This window comes from Bison bison, unplaced genomic scaffold, assembly GCF_000754665.1.
Source record: "Bison bison bison isolate TAMUID 2011002044 unplaced genomic scaffold, Bison_UMD1.0 scf7180017864384, whole genome shotgun sequence".
Classification (NCBI taxonomy): Eukaryota; Metazoa; Chordata; class Mammalia; order Artiodactyla; family Bovidae; genus Bison; species Bison bison.
In genome coordinates, this window is record NW_011494956.1 from 9,116,099 (window position 1) to 9,134,151 (window position 18,053).

The 18,053-nt window shown below is 40.8% G+C and overlaps 1 protein-coding gene across 1 annotated transcript in view; it reads right to left on the reverse strand.

The window, feature by feature from the left end:
- Positions 1-5,115: 5,115 nt before the first annotated feature.
- Positions 5,116-18,053, reverse strand: part of GRK7 (G protein-coupled receptor kinase 7) — a 40,444-nt gene continuing 27,506 nt past the window's right edge. Inside the window, exons 3-4 of the mRNA XM_010858173.1 lie at positions 16,907-17,181; positions 5,116-6,014 (exon numbers count right to left, since the gene is read on the reverse strand). Coding sequence (XP_010856475.1) covers positions 5,681-6,014; positions 16,907-17,181 — 609 coding nt within the window. The 3' untranslated portion in view covers positions 5,116-5,680. The remainder of the gene's footprint in view (positions 6,015-16,906; positions 17,182-18,053) is intronic.

An 18,053-nucleotide genomic window follows, 5' to 3' on the forward strand; every position in this document is an offset into this window, starting at 1 on the left:
AACTGTTGCTTCCTGACCTGCATACAGATTTCTCAAGAGGCAGGTCAGGTGGTCTGGTATTCCCATCTCTTGAAGAATTTTCCACAGTTTATTGTGATCCACACAGTCAAAAGCTTTGGCATCGTCAATAAAGCAGAAATAGATGTTTTTCTGGAACTCTCTTGCTTTTTCGATGATCCAGCAATGTTGGCAATTTGATCTCTGGTTCCTCTGCCTTTCCTAAAACCAGCTTGAACACCTGGAAGTTCATGGTTCACATATTGGTGAAGCCTGGCTTGGAGAATTTTGAGCATTACTTCGCTAGCGTGTGAGATGAGTGCAATTGTGCGGTAGTTTGAGCATTCTCTGGCATTGCCTTTCTTTGGGATTGGAGTGAAAACTGACCTTTTCCAGTCCTGTGGCCACTGCTGAGTTTTCCAAATGTGCTGGCATATTGAGTGTAGCACTTTCACAGCATCATCGTTTAGGAGTTGAAATAGCTCAACTGGAATTCCATCACCTCCACTAGCTTTGTTCGTAGTGATGCTTCCTAAAGCCCACCTGACTTCACATTCCAGGATGTCTGGCTCTAGGTGAGTGATCACACCATCATGATTATCTGGGTTGTGAAGATCTTTTTAGTACAGTTCTTCTGTGTTTTTGCCACCTCTTCTTAATATCTTCTGCTTTTGTTAGGTCCATATCGTTTCTGTCCTTTATTGAGCCCATCTTTGCATAAAATGTTCCCTTGGTATCTCTGATTTTCTTGAAGGGATCTCTAGTCTTTTCCATTCTATTGTTTTCCTCTATTTCTTTGCACTGATCACTGAGGAAGACTTTCTTATCTCTCCTTGCTATTCTTTGGAACTCTGCATTCAAATGGGTATATCTTTCCTTTTCTCCTTTGCAAAAGGAAGTCCTTGGGAGTTGGTTATTGCCAGAGCCAGCCTGGGCTCACACCCAGGTCCAATTATGTTTTGCTTTAAAATGTATACTTTTTCTTGATTTTTAAAAGGAAGTTTTAATTTTAAGTTCTAATGTTCAACTTTAAGTTTAAATGTTCAGTGCAGAAAACTTAGGAAAAAATGAAGAAAACAAAATTCATCTTTCCCCAGAGAGGTATAAAGTTTTAGTGAAATACAAAGTGAATGAAAGCACCCTCCAATCTAAAAATTTTAAAGGGACAAACCCCAGAATATCTCCTCAAACTGAAACGGGGCCTAGAACATTACTGTAAGAATATTTATTGAAAGAATGAAGCCTAAACAACTGCAATTATTTTTCCCAGATGATCCAAGAAAATTCAGTCTTTTTACATTTTTGATAATCAAAATGGCTAATATGGTAAGTCTTCTAGGCTCCCCTTTGCCACCCCCCAAAATCTTTTATCTATTTTTTTCCCTTTATGATTTTTTTTTCTCCTTAAGGTTTGTAACTGCCAAGAACAATCATTTAAGAAGCAAGGATTATATATTTTTCATTATTTTCATCATGTTTTACTGTCTAAAACTTAATGTATGTTAAATTGCCCCAATGATAAACACAATATAATAATAATGATCTTTTAAAATTGATGTAGAATTCTCTATGATTTCTTTTTTCTTTCTGCCTTTTTTTTTTGGCGGCACCACATGGCCTGTGGGATCTTAGTTACCCAACCAGGGATTGAACCAAGGCCACTGCTGTGTGCAGTGAAAGTGCTGAATTCTAACTGCTGGACTGTCAGGGAACTTCCTCTATGTTTTCATATGAGCAATTCCCAAGAAGCAAAGCTTAAATTATTCAGTTATTTCACATTCATGCCTGGTCACCTAAATGAGAAATATCTTAAATTTGATATTCAAAGTAACCAATTGAGAATACTTTTTAAAAAAATGTATTAAGTATTTATGTATTGATTTATGACTGTGCTGGGTCTTAGTTGTGGCATATAGGATCTTTATACGATCTCCTTTATAGGATCTCCTTCACTCTGATTTGGCCCAAGTGAATCCCCACCTGGCATATGATAGGCAGAAGGCCTAAGATGGGCTTCTGTGTCTCCACTTATTGCAATTAGATTTTTCTTCTGTTGTGTGTAAAGAACTACCTTCTCAACCACTCCCCAGGAACCATCTCTCTTGCCTCTCTTACCCACTCTGTAACTTTTAATGAAGATGTGGGTTCAGCTCTTGATACTTTGTTCCTCAACCTAGAGTCATTTGACCTGCTGCTACTTCCTGACCATGATCTTCAATTTGTTAGAAAGAGATGGCTGGATGGCATCACCGTTGCAATGGACATGAACTAGGGCAAACTTTGGGAGATGGTGAGGGACAGAGAGGCCTGGCGTGCTGCAGTCCATGGGGTCACAAAGAGTCGGACACGACTGGGTACTGAACAGCAACAACTCAGGCTATTTGCTTCCTATACATTATTTCTATTATATCTACATCATGTCTTCTCAATAACACTGTAAAGCTGTGTGACCTTGGAAAAGCTATAAAACATTTATGAGTATCAGTTTCCTCTTTTAAAATGTGAGTAATATACCCACATAAATCTGCATTCTACATGACACCACATGGCCTTTCTTAGATGGTTGTCTTATTTCTCTGCTGTGTCCCCAAGACTACCCAGTATAGGGCTCAATGTAATTAAAGCTCAACACATACTTACTTGGCGACTGTTTAAATGTACTGCTGTGTTCAGTTGTGTCCAATTCTTTGTGGTCCCATGGACTGTAGCCTACCAAGCTGCTCTGCCCATGAAATTTTCCAGACAAGAATGCTGGAGTGCGGTGCCAGGGGATCTTCCTGACCCAGGGATCAAACCTGCTTCTTTTGAGTCTCCTGTATTGGCAGGCAGATTCTTTGAACATGCTTATCTTACTCAATTATTTTCCTGAGTTACTTCTAAAAAGTGAAACAGATTTGCTTTTGAAGTTTATCAAAACCAGTAGGCATTCACTTGAAAAAAATGAATGCAAGTAGACTTCACTTTTAAAAAATGTTTAATGCTTATAAAGCTAAATCTTGAGATCTCTACTCTTGGAATGCTGTGGTTAATAAGGTTTCTGTTAACTGTTGATTAGTTTTTTTGTTAAACAGACATTTTATCAAGTTGTAATCTACTTTCTGGCCTTAGGAAGGAGAATCTGGTGGACACACCTGTATTTCGCTTGGGTGACTCAGGACTCTGTGGTGTCTCCAGGGTAGGGTTTGCAGCTTCAGGGAGCTCAGTGAGGATAGAGGATGAGCAGGAGGGTGAATGGCAGGTGTTCTAACCCAGGGCTCAACTCCAAGGGCGTTTCTTCCTCCTGGTTCCTGATATGGTTGATGTTGTAGTTGAGTCTTGTAGTTGAGGATTACTGTTAGGTGGATTCCAATTAACCAAAAGAATTTTTGCCAGTGTTTTTGTAATTTTTGGCTCCCTTACTCAAGGGACAAAACTTTTAAAATAAGTTCAGCCAAGTTTCTCACCTTTGGGACAAACAAGATTGCCTTATGCGCGCGCACACACACACACACACACACACACACAATCACTCCAGATATATTTATGTCAAATTTATATATCTCAGCCTTAAAATTCTTACTTTGGCTGTGCTTTAAAAAATTTTTTTGTTGTTGTTCTATTTAGTTATTTGGCTATGCCAGGTCTCAACTGGGATCTTAGTTGCAGCATGTGGGATCTAGTTCCCTGACCACAGATAGAACCTGAGCATTGGGATCATAGAGTCTCAGTCACTGGACCACCAGGGAAATCCTGGCTGTGCTTTTGAGAAGTGCTAATTGGTGTGCTACTGGTAAAGAATCCACCTGCCAATGCAGGAGACACAAGAGATGCAGGTTCAATCCCTGGGTCGGGAAGATCCCCTGAAGAAGGAAATGGCAACCTGTTCCAGTGTTCTTGCTTGGAAAACTCCATGGACAGAGAAACCTGGCAGGCTATAGTCCATGGGACCTCAGAGAATCAGACACGACTGAGTGATTAAGTACAATACTCCTACAGAGTGTTGGCTGGGCACCCACTTGAATTGAAAGCCACCATTTGTTCAAATTAGTTTCAAGGCCCATGTTTCTCCTTTAGGTCTTGAAACAGTCAAGAGATCTACTTTCCAAGATATGTGTGAAGAACTAAAGTGTGCCTGGGCAAGAAAATCTACAAGATGAATACAGATTATAATTGCTTCATTTAAGTGCAATTGCCCAAGTTATGCATTTTTTGGAGTATTTGGAAGATCGCTGTCAAAATGTCTGATTAGGGTTTTGAGTGACCCAAACAAGGATCCGTGTATAAACATTTAAATCTACAAGGCCGTAGATCCCAAACTTTGTTGCACACTGGTATCACCTGGAGAGCTTATGAAAATCTAGATGCCCAGGTTGTACCCCAGATCGATTAAAATCTGGCAGTGGGAGTTAACGCACTAGTATTTTAAAAGACTTCTGGGTGATTCCAAAGTTCAGCAAAAATTGGGAAGCAATGGAATATGGGAGTATACAAGTGAGCAATTTGTAGAATACTACTTAAAGAACTCAATTTACAGAATACTTTAATCCACAGACATCATGTGTATCTATATTTAACATGCTTCAGTCAAGGCTATGGTTTTTCCAGTAGTCATGTATGGATGTGAGAGTTGGACTGTGAAGAAAGCTGAGCGCTGAAGAATTGATGCTTTTGAACTGTGGTGTTGGAGAAGACTCTTGAGAGTCCCTTGGACTGCAAGGAGATCCAACCAGTCCATTCTAAAGGAGATCAGTTCTGGGTGTTCTTTGGAAGGAAGGATGCTAAAGCTGAAACTCCAGTACTTTGGCCACTTTATGTGAAGAGTTGACTCATTGGAAAAGACTCTGATGCTGGGAGGGATTGGGGGCAGGAGGAGAAGGGGACGACAGAGGATGAGATGGCTGGATGGCATCACGGACTCGATGGACGTGAGTTTGAGTGAACTCTGGGAGTTGGTGATGGACAGGGAGGCCTGGCGTGCTGCGATTCATGGGGTCGCAAAGAGTCGAACACGACTGAGCGACTGAACTGAACTGAACATTATAATGGTAGAATATTTCAAAAATATGAAAAAGAGACATTCTGCAAATTAAAAATTATTTTGTGATCTGAAATATTTCCAAAATATTACAATCCACTCCCTTTTTTTTTTTTTAAACAGGGGAGAAGGAAGTCAGAAATATTTATTTTCAGGTTTAAAATCCTTTTCATAAGTACAGAAGGAGAAGAAATACTGACAGATGAAAGGAAGAAAAGATATAAACAAAGAAAAACTAAAATGATTATTTACTAAGAATTGAAAATGCTCATTTTTCTGAGCATACCCCAAAGCTCCATCCTCTGTTCCTAGGACTTGATGTCATTTTTCAAGGGCATGATGGCGAAGGCTCAGGCTTTTACTTTATCAAAACAAATCTGAGGGCTCCTTTTCCCAGCACTCAGTGAAAACCGAGACTGTACTTTTCTTTGTGAAGGAAGAAAGAAAGAATAAAGAAGTAAGGTAGGGAGGAAAAGAAGAAGGGAGGAAAGGAGGGAAGGAAGGAGAGCAAATATGTCCTAGTGGTGAGTTCATTTGTCTTTTGAACTGTTCTGTAGTTGAGGTACCCCTCCTGATTGATCAGTCGTCCACAACAGATTTCATGTATTAGGAACATTCGAGGATTCGGTCAGCTGAGACTCCTGCTGCTGGTCTGGTAGAGACAACAACTTATAATAACAAACATACGCCAGACCTGGATGAACCCTCCCCACAACCTGCGGGCCTGTTGGGGTCATTCAATTCTGCAAACAGTCCCGTTTCTATAATCTCTTCCTGCCAAGCTATGGGGACAGCACCTGTTGCAAACCTTTGAAAGAACTGCTTATCGTTATCATCAAATTCAACTCCTCGAACCTCAGAGAAATCATCGATTTCATTGATGTCTTTGGCATAAACCACTGATGGGTCTGGCACAAATGGAGGTTCAACTAGGCCGGCTTCCAGGCGAGGAAAATTGATGGTTTTGAAGAAATGGTGTTTCCTGGGATCATCAGACTTTTCTCTGTGAAGAAAGGAGACGGTCAGCCTGAGACATAGTAACAAACCCAAAGAGGAACTCTTCTAGCAATACAAAGCATGTGGTATTCTTTTCCTAAAATTACATTTCATTCTCATTGCAAAGATGATATAAAAATAATAATTTAGAAAAATAACATCTTTAAAAATCACCCCACAATTCTACCATATGCATTCAGTAGCATTTTCATTGTTTGTAGACCACTTTCACTTTAGATGTAATTTTTAGAGTCAGGCAGTTGGCATGACTTTTGTTCATGGTGTTTCACGGAAGCACCAGCAAAATTCAGTGGGGCCAGAACCTGCTTGCCAACAACTTCCAGTCACATCCTCTTGCTTTGTCCTTCAGGGTTAGAGAGTACAAGTTAAGCATGTCTTTCCTCACCTGATCACCACTTACATTTTAAAAGATAGCAGTCATATCTCCTTACTGTTCATATGACACAATTTCTAAGAACCCCACCTACCTCCCCCAACTGCCACAATAATATTTAAAGACTTTAAAATAACCCATTAGCAATTTTTAGTAGCATAAATGAGCATACATTTGATACTCATGACTTTCATTATTTGTTTTCAAGCCCTTCTTCCCAATGCTAGAAATTATTCTGGTATTTGCCTTATAATAAGGGGGGAAAGTGTGTTTCTAGTTGAGTAACCTTTTGTGTTAGTTATCTTTTGCTGTGTAACAGATAGCCCCAACACTTAGTGACTTAAAACAACAAACATTTGCTATTATCTCACAGTTTCTGTGGGGCAAGTATCTAGACTCTGATAAACCAGGCAGGCACTTCTGGTTCAAGGTCTCTAGTGACATCACAGTAAAGCTATTGGTCAGGGCTGTGGTCTCATCTGAAGGTTTGACTAGGGGGTCAGTGACAGGGGTAATCTGCTTCCAAGCTCACTGACATGGTTACTGGAAAGTACCCCCCTCACCATGTGAGCCTCTTCTTGTTATTACCTAATCTTGGAAGTGACATCTCCTTACTTCTAGCCTATTCTATTTGGTAGAAGCAAGTCAGTCAGCTCAGCCCATCCTTAAGGGAAAGGGTTACTCAAGGGTGTAGACGGCAAGAGGTGGAGATCTTTGGGGATTATGTCAAGGGTGGTCTGCCATACACTTCTCTTGGTTCTTTTTTTTTAAAGGAAGATATTTATTTGGCTGCACCATATTTTAGTTGTGGCATATGGGATATATTTTTTTAGTTGTGGTATGTGAGATCTAGTTCCGCAACCAGGAATTGAATCTGGGCCCTATTCATTGTGAGTGAGAAGGGACCATCAGGGAAGTCCCCTCTTGATTCTTCTTAAGTCCAAGTTTTCAAGAAATGTTTTAAAAAGTAGGGGAGCTGTTTTGCAGTATCAGGTTCAAACAATTTTTTTCTCTTTTTCTTTTGTTGTTGTTCAGTCAGTTTTATTGAAGTATATTCAAGGAATGGGGGTTGGTATCAGATAAATTTTAAATGTGTCAGAACTAGACTAGAGCTAAAATTCTATTCAAGTATATCAGGAATGAACCTCAGGTCTGTGTGTCTTGAAGACAACAGAGGAGTTAGGATGGGACCAGGTGCCATGAGAAAGGAGCTTGTACCACCTTGATGGCTGCTGGCAGGGATGAACGCCCTGTACCAGAGGTCAAGAGGGCACCTTTAAAATCACTCTGAGCAGATTTAACTTGGATAAAGGAGAGCGCCCAGGAGCTCAGTAACCATGGGGAACTTGCCGAGCCAGTCTTCACATCAAGATGCAGAGTTTTCTTATGCAGGAAACAGAAAGAAACTCACAAATCTAGACAACAGACTTGTGGTTGCCAAGAGGTGGGGGTGGGTGGGTGGGGAGTTTGGGATTAGCAGATGCAAGCTGTTATATATAGAATGGATAAACAACACAGTCCTTTTGGGTAACATAGGGAACTATATTCAGTATCCTGTAATAAGCCATCATGGGAAAGAATATGAAAAGGAATATGTTTATATATGTATAACTGACTTCCCTGGTGGCTCAGATGGTAAAGCGTCTGCCTACAATGTGGGAAACCTGGGTTTGAACCCTGGGTCGGGAAGATCCTCTGGAGAAGGAAATGGCAACCCACTCCAGTACTCTTGCCTGGAAAATCCCATGGATGGAGGAGCTTGATTAAGCTACAGCGTGTGGTGTGGCAAAGAGTGGGACACGGCTGAGTGACTTCACCTTACCTTATTTGAATCACTTTGCTGTATAGCAGACATTAACACCATGCATCAGTAGAATGATGTATAGTTTTAAAAATCACGTATAATTTTTAAAATGCAGTTTTTTCATTGATGACTGTCTCTTTTTTAAAATATTTAGTTTTTTTGGCTGCGTTGGTTCTTGGTTGCTTGTGGCACAGGCAATCTTGTTGCAGTGCACAGGCTCTAGAGTGCTCTGGCTTGGTTGCCCCATGGCATGTGAGCTCTTAATTCCCTGATCAGGGATCAAATCTGTGTCCCTTGCATTGGAAGGCAAATTCTTAGCCACTGAACCACCAGGGAAGTCCCCCCAAATGTACAGTTCTCAACTAACATCTCAACTAGGCCCAGATGGCCTTGGTTTGTCCATTAAGAAGGACCAACTGCTGCCTTTTTTGCAACTAGTCACAGACAGACAAGGACACAATGGGCCACGTTGAGGTTTCCCTCATGTTCCTCAACATCTCCCACCAGGTGCCCCTAGAGGGCAGGGCCCATGCCTTTTGCCCCTTTCCAATAAATGCTTCTGGTTGCTGATGCTAACAACAGAAGACTAGGCTCTCCAACTTCTGTTCTTTCCCTCTGTGTCTAGGCCACCATGGGGCTGCTCACTTGGTTCTTTGGCACGAGTGATGTTTAGCCTCAGTTGTGGAATTAGAAATTGTGTGAAGGTCAGTTGACTCTTAAACATTTCCCTGGCAGCTTTCTTTAGGGCTCTTTTAAAATTTATTTTATTTTTTAAGTTTTATTTATTTGGTTACACTGGGTCTTAGTTGCGGCACATGGGATCTTTAGTTGTCTCATGGGAGCTCCAAGTTCCCTGACCGGGGATTGAACCCAGGCCCTCTGCAGTGGGAGTGGGAATCTTAACCCCTGAGCCACTAGGGAAGTCCCTGCTCAGGGTTCTTTTGACGCATCATCATGCTGTGCCCTTTGGACCAATAGAAGAGGCTATTGAAGGAAGCAGCACCTTTTCTAATAGCCAAATCAGCAGCTCCAGGGAGACTTCTGCTTATTAAATACATTTCAGAGCACTGACAGGGGCTCTCGTGTTACCAAGCCCCACACAGATTACAATGGATTTTTTGGTAACAGTCACTGAAGAAAAGATACCAGCTGCCCGTACACAAGGACCACACTGTGGGGTTTGGTCTGCCAAGAACCTGAATTGGCCCGAAATTGTGTCTTGGAGAAGCGCGTAAGTCAGAGACTTACATGGTTATTTGTCCTTGTCTGCACTATCTGATCAGAATAAATCCTGCAAAGCACTTAAGTCTTCACTTTTTATTTTATTGGAAAACACCATAGTTGACTCTATCTGGAGTCCCTGTGTCAAAAAGGTTTTTGGCTTCTCTGCAAAATTAACTCACAAACCCCACATAAAGGCAAAAGAGGAGATTCCCTTGAGTGATGTCTAAAAGAGCAGGGTTTTTAATTTCTTTCAAATGCTCGTGAATGCAACAGTGAGGGGGGCCCTTGACCTCTTCGCTGTGTAACACTCTGTCTAGGCATTTGCTGTCTTTGGAGGATGCCCACGACAGTAATCGAACGTTATCTCGTCTGAATGAATGTTTAAAAAATACAAAGAGTTGAAATGAAAATGTTGGAAGGTTTTCTCTTTCACTGAACAGCTGGTTTTTATATGCCTTCTCTCTAATGTTGTAAACAGCTTTTATTCAAAACAGTCTCAACAACAGATGCTTTTTAAAAAGGTTTCGCTTGACAGAGCAGCTTCAAGCCATGATATGGTGCTTTAAGGTGGTGTTTTCCTAAAGAGGTTGGTCAACGTTTCATTTTATAGATTCAAAGTGTGCTTATAAAGTATTGAGATAGATTTTTATTCAAACACAACAAGTGGGTCATGTTTCCTTCAGGGAGGTGATCTAAAGAGACTGTTCACTTCTTCCAGTGCCTTGGCCACTGTTGACACTCCACCCCCGCTTCCCACCCCCTGCATGTGCTTGAAATCCAGGATGGTAGAGATGATCAGTGGTCACCATATTCAGTTCTCCTCTCCTCCTTCCTGGGCAGATAGAAGGCAATACGAGACAGCCTCCTGGCTCTTAGGGCCCAAGGATTCTTTCTGGCTAACAGAAGTGTGTCTGAACTGACCTGTGAAGTGGGTCTGAGGCAGGACAAAGCTCCCAGGTTTTCTGCATGCACTTGTGTTGCCATAGCAACCGAAACCCACAAGTTCCAGTGGAGCTGAAAGATGGAGGTAGCCTGGAGCTCTGAGTCACCGCTCTGAAAGGAAATACGCTGGAGAACCACTGGACATATAAAGGACTTCGTGTGAATGAGAAATAATACTTTAAAGTGGCTGAGACTTTGGGATTTGCCTGTTATCACAACATGGCCTATTCTGACCACATTAATACAACCATGTTGAAATCTACACAAGAAAATCACTTCCAGATTTTACTTCCCATCAATGTAAGGTTTCATCTCATTTCAAAATACTCCTCTGTAAGTTTGGTTATCTTTGAAATGTTTTGAAAGTCATTATAAATACATTTTGTTTCACTGTTTTAAAAAATCAGGTCAAAAATCAAAAGGTTGCCTCCATACAAAAGCATTGTACGCTAAGGCAGCCTTGTTCTAGAGCTTCCATGACAACTCCTCAGAGGATTTTAATTTCGCCCCCCAAGTTTTGGTAATTTTAAAAATCAGTCATATTACTTTATGGTTGTAACTTTCTATTTGTTATATGTTTTTAGATTTTGAAAATTCAATCCAAGTAATTTAAGACACATAAACTCATAGGTGAGTTAAAACATTAGTTGATATCACTCTTAGGACTACTTAATAATTGCTATCATTTATTGAATGATTCCTAACATACATTATATCTAACCTCCCTGTAGGCTCAGATGGTAAAGAATCTAACCTTGCATGTATTATATCTAAGCCTCAAAATATCCCACTGAGTGAGTTAGGGTTCTTTAGAAAAACAGAACCAAAAGGATGTTGAAGGGGTCCAGAATGCATGGCAGTGACATAAAAACTGGGCTTCCCTGATAGCTCAGTTGGTGAAGAATCTGGCTGTAATGCAGGAGACCCCAGTTCAATTCCTGGGTTGGGAAGATCTGCTGGAGAAGTGATAGGCTACCCACGCCAGTATTCTTGTGCTTCCCTGTGGCTCAGCTGGTGAAGAATCTGCCTGCAACGCGGGAGACCTGGGTTTGATCCCTGGGTTGGAAAGGCTACCCAACCCAGGTCCCCACTTCAGTATTCTGGCCTGGATAATTCCATGGACTGTATAGACCATGGGGTCAAAAGCATCGGACACAACTGAGCTGTGCTGTAGGTATTTGACAGTCAACAGATGCAGGTTTTGAAGTCCCCTTGTCTGCCTTTAAGATAAGCAGAGCCTTGGAAAAATACCTAACTCATAAATCCTCTCCCCAGGAGTTTCAGAGTTTTGAAATCAGGAAAGACTGACTCTTATCACCACTGAGAGAAGTCAGCACCACACATAAATAGACATTGTCACAAAGATATCATATCTCCCATCTAGTCTCCTAAGGGCCATTTATCTTTCCTAAAAGTCAACTGCTCTCCCATAAGTGCCCTTCCCCACCATTTCAAAGAAATCATTTGTTTTCTGGTAAGTAACCTTCTCCCCATCCACCTTCCCTATTAGGATGGTGTGTAAGCCTGAAATTCTAACTGCCTCCTAGCCACAATTTTCTGTGAACTCCGGGTCTGAATGTAAATAAAAATCTGTCTCTTGTTAATCATCTTTCGGCAGTTTAATTTTCAGGCCTCCATTCCTAAACCTAAGGAGGGTAGAAGAAAAGTTCTTTCCTCTCCCAGCAATATGTATATGATAAAGAGAGAGAGAGAGGTTTATTTTAAAGAACTGGCTCAGGCGACTGTGGAGGTTTGGCAAGTTCACATTCTGCAAGGTAGGCTGTGTGGCTGGAGACCCAGGGAAGAGGTGCAGTTCAAGTTTAAAGATAGTTTGCTGGCAGAATTCCCTCTTCTCCCAGGGAAGCCAGTTCTTTTCTATTAAGGCCTTCAAATGGATAGCAAGAGGCCCGTTCACATAATGAAGAATAACCTGCTTTACTCATGTGTATATATATTAATCTCGCCTAAAAATACCTGCACAGAAACATCTGGAATAATGTTTGATCAAATATCTGAGTACTGTGGCCTAGTCAAGTTGAGACACAAAATTAACCATCACGCCCACAAAAATCTCATTTTATATATTAGGATATTGAGACTCAGAGAAAATAATTCAATTGCTGGGGATAAAATGACCAGTATGTAGCAGAGCTGGGATGTGAGTCTACCTCTGTGAGTCAAAAAATCTTGGTTTTCCCCCTACGTAACACAATTACTTGCTGCCGAGGGTGCTATCACAGGTCAGCTTTTGTAATTTTTTTCTTCTAAAATATCTTGATCTTATTACTCCATTGTAAGCAATAAAACTTGACTTTTCTCAAAACTAATTTCAACTGTACTGGCAACATCATATGTACTTATTAAATATCTATTGACTGATTGATGGTATTTTACAGAGATGTTTAAAAGGGGCAGAATTTCCCAGAACTATGGCTATCTGTACTGATGGCTTTTATTTTAAGTTTTACTCATTTTTGAGTAATAATTTATTCACATAGCTCAAAATTCAAGCAACCAGTCCATTCTGAAGGAGATCAGCCCTGGGATTTCTTTGGAAGGAATGATGCTAAAGCTGAAACTCCAGTACTTTGGCCACCTCATGAGAAGAGTTGACTCACTGGAAAAGACTCTGATGCTGGGAGGGATTGGGGGCAGGAGGAGAAGGAGACGACAGAGGATGAGATGGCTGGATGGCATCACCGACTCGATGGATGTGAGTCTGAGTGAACTCTGGGAATTGGTGGTGGACAGGGAGGCCTGGCATGCTGCAATTCATGGGGTCGCAAAGAGTCAGACACGACTGAGCGACTGAAATGAACTGAACTGAATGAAAATTGTTACTTTGTATCCCTGTCGCCAGCTCTCTCAATTTCTCTCTTTTTAGGTCAGTTAATCCTGGGACTCCCCTGGCTATCCAGTGGTTAAGACTCCATGCCTCCATTGCAGAGGGCATGGGTTTGAGCCCTGGTTGGGGAACTAAGATCCCATATGACACACGGAGAAGGCAATGGCAAATCACTTCAGTATGCTTGCCTTGAGAATTGCAGAAACAGTATGAAAAGGCAAAAAGATATGACATTGAAAGATGAACTCCCCAGGTCAGTGGGTGCCCAATATGCTACTGAAGAAGAGTGGAGAAATAACTCCAGAAAGAATGAAGAGATGGAGCCAAAGTGAAAAAAATGCCCAGTTGTGGATGTGACTGGTGATGAAAGTAAAGTTCAATGCTGCAAAGAGCAAAATTGCATAGGAACCTGGAATGTTAGTTCCATGAATCAGGGTAAATTAGAAGTGGTCAAACAGGAGATGGCAAGAGTGAACATCGACATTTTAGGAATCAGTGAACTAAAATGGATTGGAATGGGTGAATTTAATTCAGATGATCATTATATCTACTACTGTGGGCAAGAAGCCCGTAGAAGAAATGGAGTAGCCCTTATAGTCAACAAAACAGTCCAAAATGCAGTACTTGGGTGCAATCTCAAAAATGACAGAATGATCTCTGTCTCTTTCCAAGGCAAACCATTCAGTATCACAGAAAACCAAGTCTATGCCCCGACCAGTAATGCTGAAGAAGCTGAAGCTGAATGGTTCTACGAAGACCTACAAGATCTTCTAGAACTAACACCTAAAAAAAGATATCATTTTCATCATCAGTCAGTTCAGTTCAGTTCAGTCGCTCAGTCGTGTCTGACTCTTTGCGACCCCATGAATCGCAGCACACCAGGCCTCCTTGTCCATCACCATCTCATAGGGGACTGGAATTCAAAAGTAGGAAGTCAAAAGATACCTGGAGTAACAGGCAAGTTTGGCCTTGGAATACGAAATGAAGCAGGGCAAAGGCTAACAGAGTTTTGCCAAGAGAACTCACCAGTCATAGCAAGCACCCTCTTCCAACAACATAAGAGAAGACTCTACACATGGACACCACCAGATGGTCAATACTGAAATCAGGTTGATTATATTCTTTGCAGCCAAAGATGGAGAAGATCTATACAGTCAGCAAAAACAAGACTGGGAGCAGACAGTGGCACAGATCATGAACTATTTATTGCCAAATTCAGACTTAAATTGAAGAAAGTAGGGAAAACCACTAGACCATTCAGGTATGGCCTAAATCAAATCCCTAACGATTATACAGTGGAAGTGACAAATAGATTCAAGGGATTAGATCTGATAGAGTGCCTGATGAACTATGGACGGAGGTTCATGACATTGTACAGGAGGCAGTGATCAAGACTCAAGAAAAAGAAATGCAAAAAGGCAAAATGGTTGTCTGAGGAGGTCTTATAAATATCTGAGAAAAGAAGAGATGCTAAAGGCAAAGGAGAAAAGGAAAGATACACCCATTCGAATACAGAGTTCCAAAGAATAGCAAGGAGAGATAAGAAAGGCTTCCTCAGCGATAGGTGCAAAGAAACAGAGGAAAGCAATAGAATGGGAAAGATGAGAGATCTCTTCAAGAAAATTAAAATTCAAGAGATACCAAGGGAACATTTCATGCAAAGATGGGCACAATAAAGGACAGAAATGGTATGGACCTAACAGAAGCAGAAGATATTAAGAAGAGGTGGCAAGAATACACAGAAGAAATGTACAAAAAAGATCTTCATGACCCAGATAACCATAATGATGTGATCACTCACCTAGAGCCAGACATTCTGGAATGTGAAGTCAAGTGGGCCTTAGGAAGCATCACTATGAACAAAGCTAGTGGAGGTGATGGAATTCCAGTTGAGCTATTTCAAGTCCTAAAAGATGATGCTATGAAAGTGCTGCACTCAATATGCCAGCAAATTTGGAAAACTCAGCAGTGGCCACAGGACTAGAAAAGGTCAGTTTTCATTCCAATCCCAAAGGGCAATGCCAAAGAATGCTCAAACTATCACACAATTGCACTCATCTCACACACTAGCAAAGCAATACTCAAAATTCTCCAAGCCAGTCTTCAACAGTACGTGAACCATGAGCTTCCAGATGTTCAAGCGGGATTTAGACAAGGCAGAGGAACCAGAGATTAAATTGCCAACATCTGTTGGATCATAGAAAAAGCAAGAGAATTCCAGAAAAACATCTACTTCTTCTTTATTGACTACGCCAAAGCCTTTGACTGTGTGGATCACAACAAACTGTGGAATATTCTTCAAGGGATGGAAATACCAGACCACCTTACTTGCCTCCTGAGAAATCTGTATGCAGGTCAAGAAGCAACAGTTAGTACCGGACATGGAACAAGAGACTGGTTCCAAATTGGGAAAGGAGTACGTCAAGGCTGTATATTGTCACCCTGCTTATTTAACTTATATGCAGAGTACATCATGAGAAATCCTGGACTGGATGAAGCACAAGCTGAAATCAAGATTGCAGGGAGAAATATCAATAACCTCAGATACACAGATGACACCACCCTTACGGCAGAAAGTGAAGAGGAACTAAACAGCCTCTTAATGAAAGTGAAAGAGAAGAGTGAAAAAGCTGGCTTAAAACTCAATGTTAAAAAAACGAAGATCATGGCATCCAGTCCATCACTTCATGGCAAATAGATGGGGAAACAATGGAAACAGTGAGAGACTTTATTTTCCTGGACTCCAAAATCACTGCAGATGGTTACTGCAGCCATGAAATTCAAAGGCTCTTATTCCTTGGAAGAAAAGCTATGATCACCCTCGACAGCATATTAAGAAACAGAGACATTCCTTTGCTGACAAAGGTCCAAGCCATGGTTTTTCCAGTGGTCATGTATGGATGTGAGAGTTGGACTGTGAAGAAAGCTGAGTGCCGAAGAATTGATGCTTTTGAACTGTGGTTTGGAGAAGTCTCTTGAGAGTCCCTTGGACTGCAAGAAGATCCAACCAGTCCATCCTAAAGGAAATCAGTCATAAATATTCATTGGAAGGACTGATGCTGAAACTGAAACTCCAATACTTTGGCCACCTGATGCAAAGAACAGACTCACTGAAAAAGACCCTGATTTTGGGAAAGATTGAAGGCGGAAGGAGAAGGGGACAACAGAGGAGATGGTTGGATGGCATCACCAACTCGATGGACATGAGTCTAAGCAAGCTCTGGGAATTGGTGATAACGGGGAAGGCTGGTATGCTGCAGTCTGTGGGATCGCAAAGAATCAGACAGGACTGAGTGACTGATCTGAACTGATGACACACAGTGCAGGCAAAAGATAAAATAAAAGTAAATTCAATCAATCCTATATATTCCTTCTATACTCTGCTTGAAATAGTCAATGCAACTATTTGAATTATGTATTATTTTTCTTCTTTTTAATGTATGCTGCTTTGCACCTCACCTTTTCACTTTAAAATGTATTTTGGAGACTGTTGGACATCAAGTGTTTCTAGTATTTGAAAGTGTTGAAAATACTTAACCACACAATATGCAAATAATAAGAAAATACTGCTATTATTTAATACCAAGGCCTTATCATCAATCCAAAGTATTCTCCAAATCCCTGTGGCAATGCTGACAATAAATATTTATTTATAAGATAATATAAACATTATCTTTATATAATAGTTACCTGCTTCCTAAGCGTTGCTCTGGTGTCTTAGCCAAGAAGAGTCTGCAAATATCTTTTGCTTCCTCTGTGAAGTTACTGTGTTGGAATCTGACTTCCTCTTTCAGTGTTCTTTGCTTTAAATCCTCTTTACTGACTTTTTCCTTGTAATCTCTGAATGGTGTTCGTCCAGCAACCATTTCATAAATACTGCATCCCATTGCAAACCAGTCCACAGGATAGGAATAACTTGCTTTTTCCATTAGGATTTCAGGAGCCATATAACCATTAGTTCCAGCCTGTAATGCCCCAAGCAAAAAACAAAACAAAAACACTAATGTGAGTGTAACAGACACGGCTGATGCCTTCCCAATGCCCATTCTCCTTCTCTTTCCTTATGAGGGAACCCTAATTTACTTGGAGTGGCCACGTGTCTAACCTGTTCTATTCCCCAACTTTCCCAATAGCCTCTGGTGTAGTCAGGGCAAGCCACGCAATCCATTTTAGCCAATGAGACATTAAGAGGACTTGGCTGGAGTGCATTATGAAGGAGAGAGATACTGTGACTCTTGAAGTGGGAAAATCAAGAGATTTTGGTCTCTTGATCAAAATCAAACCTAGACTCTTTTCAGAAAAGGCAATGGCACCCGACTCCAGTACTCTTGCCTGGAAAATCCCATGGATGGAGGAGCCTGGTAGGCTGCAGTCCATGGGGTTGCTAAGAGTCAGACACGACTGATCGACTTAGCACAGCAAACTCTTTTAGTCTCCTCACTTCATCCTTAGGTGAAAAATTCACATGGCTGTTGCTAAGAGCCCCTAAATTGTGCTTCTGCTTTTCATTCAAAGATAATAGAAAATTAGATGCATGATTTTTTAAAAGGTAGAGCTCTTTAATGATAATATTGGATGCTCACATAGTAGTATCTGTATAAGAGTTTTTTAGTCTATTTGGCATGTGATGATATTATCATCAGCCATCTATGCCTATTTGTCTCTGCACTGAAAAATTAACACAAATATTTTAAATCAGAAAATTCCACACATGAAACTTCATTTAACATGAATGACTATATATTATAGGCACACTGCCACTGATAATATATACCAAATGATCATTGGGTTTATATATATATATATATATATATATTTTTTTTTTTTTTTTTTTTTA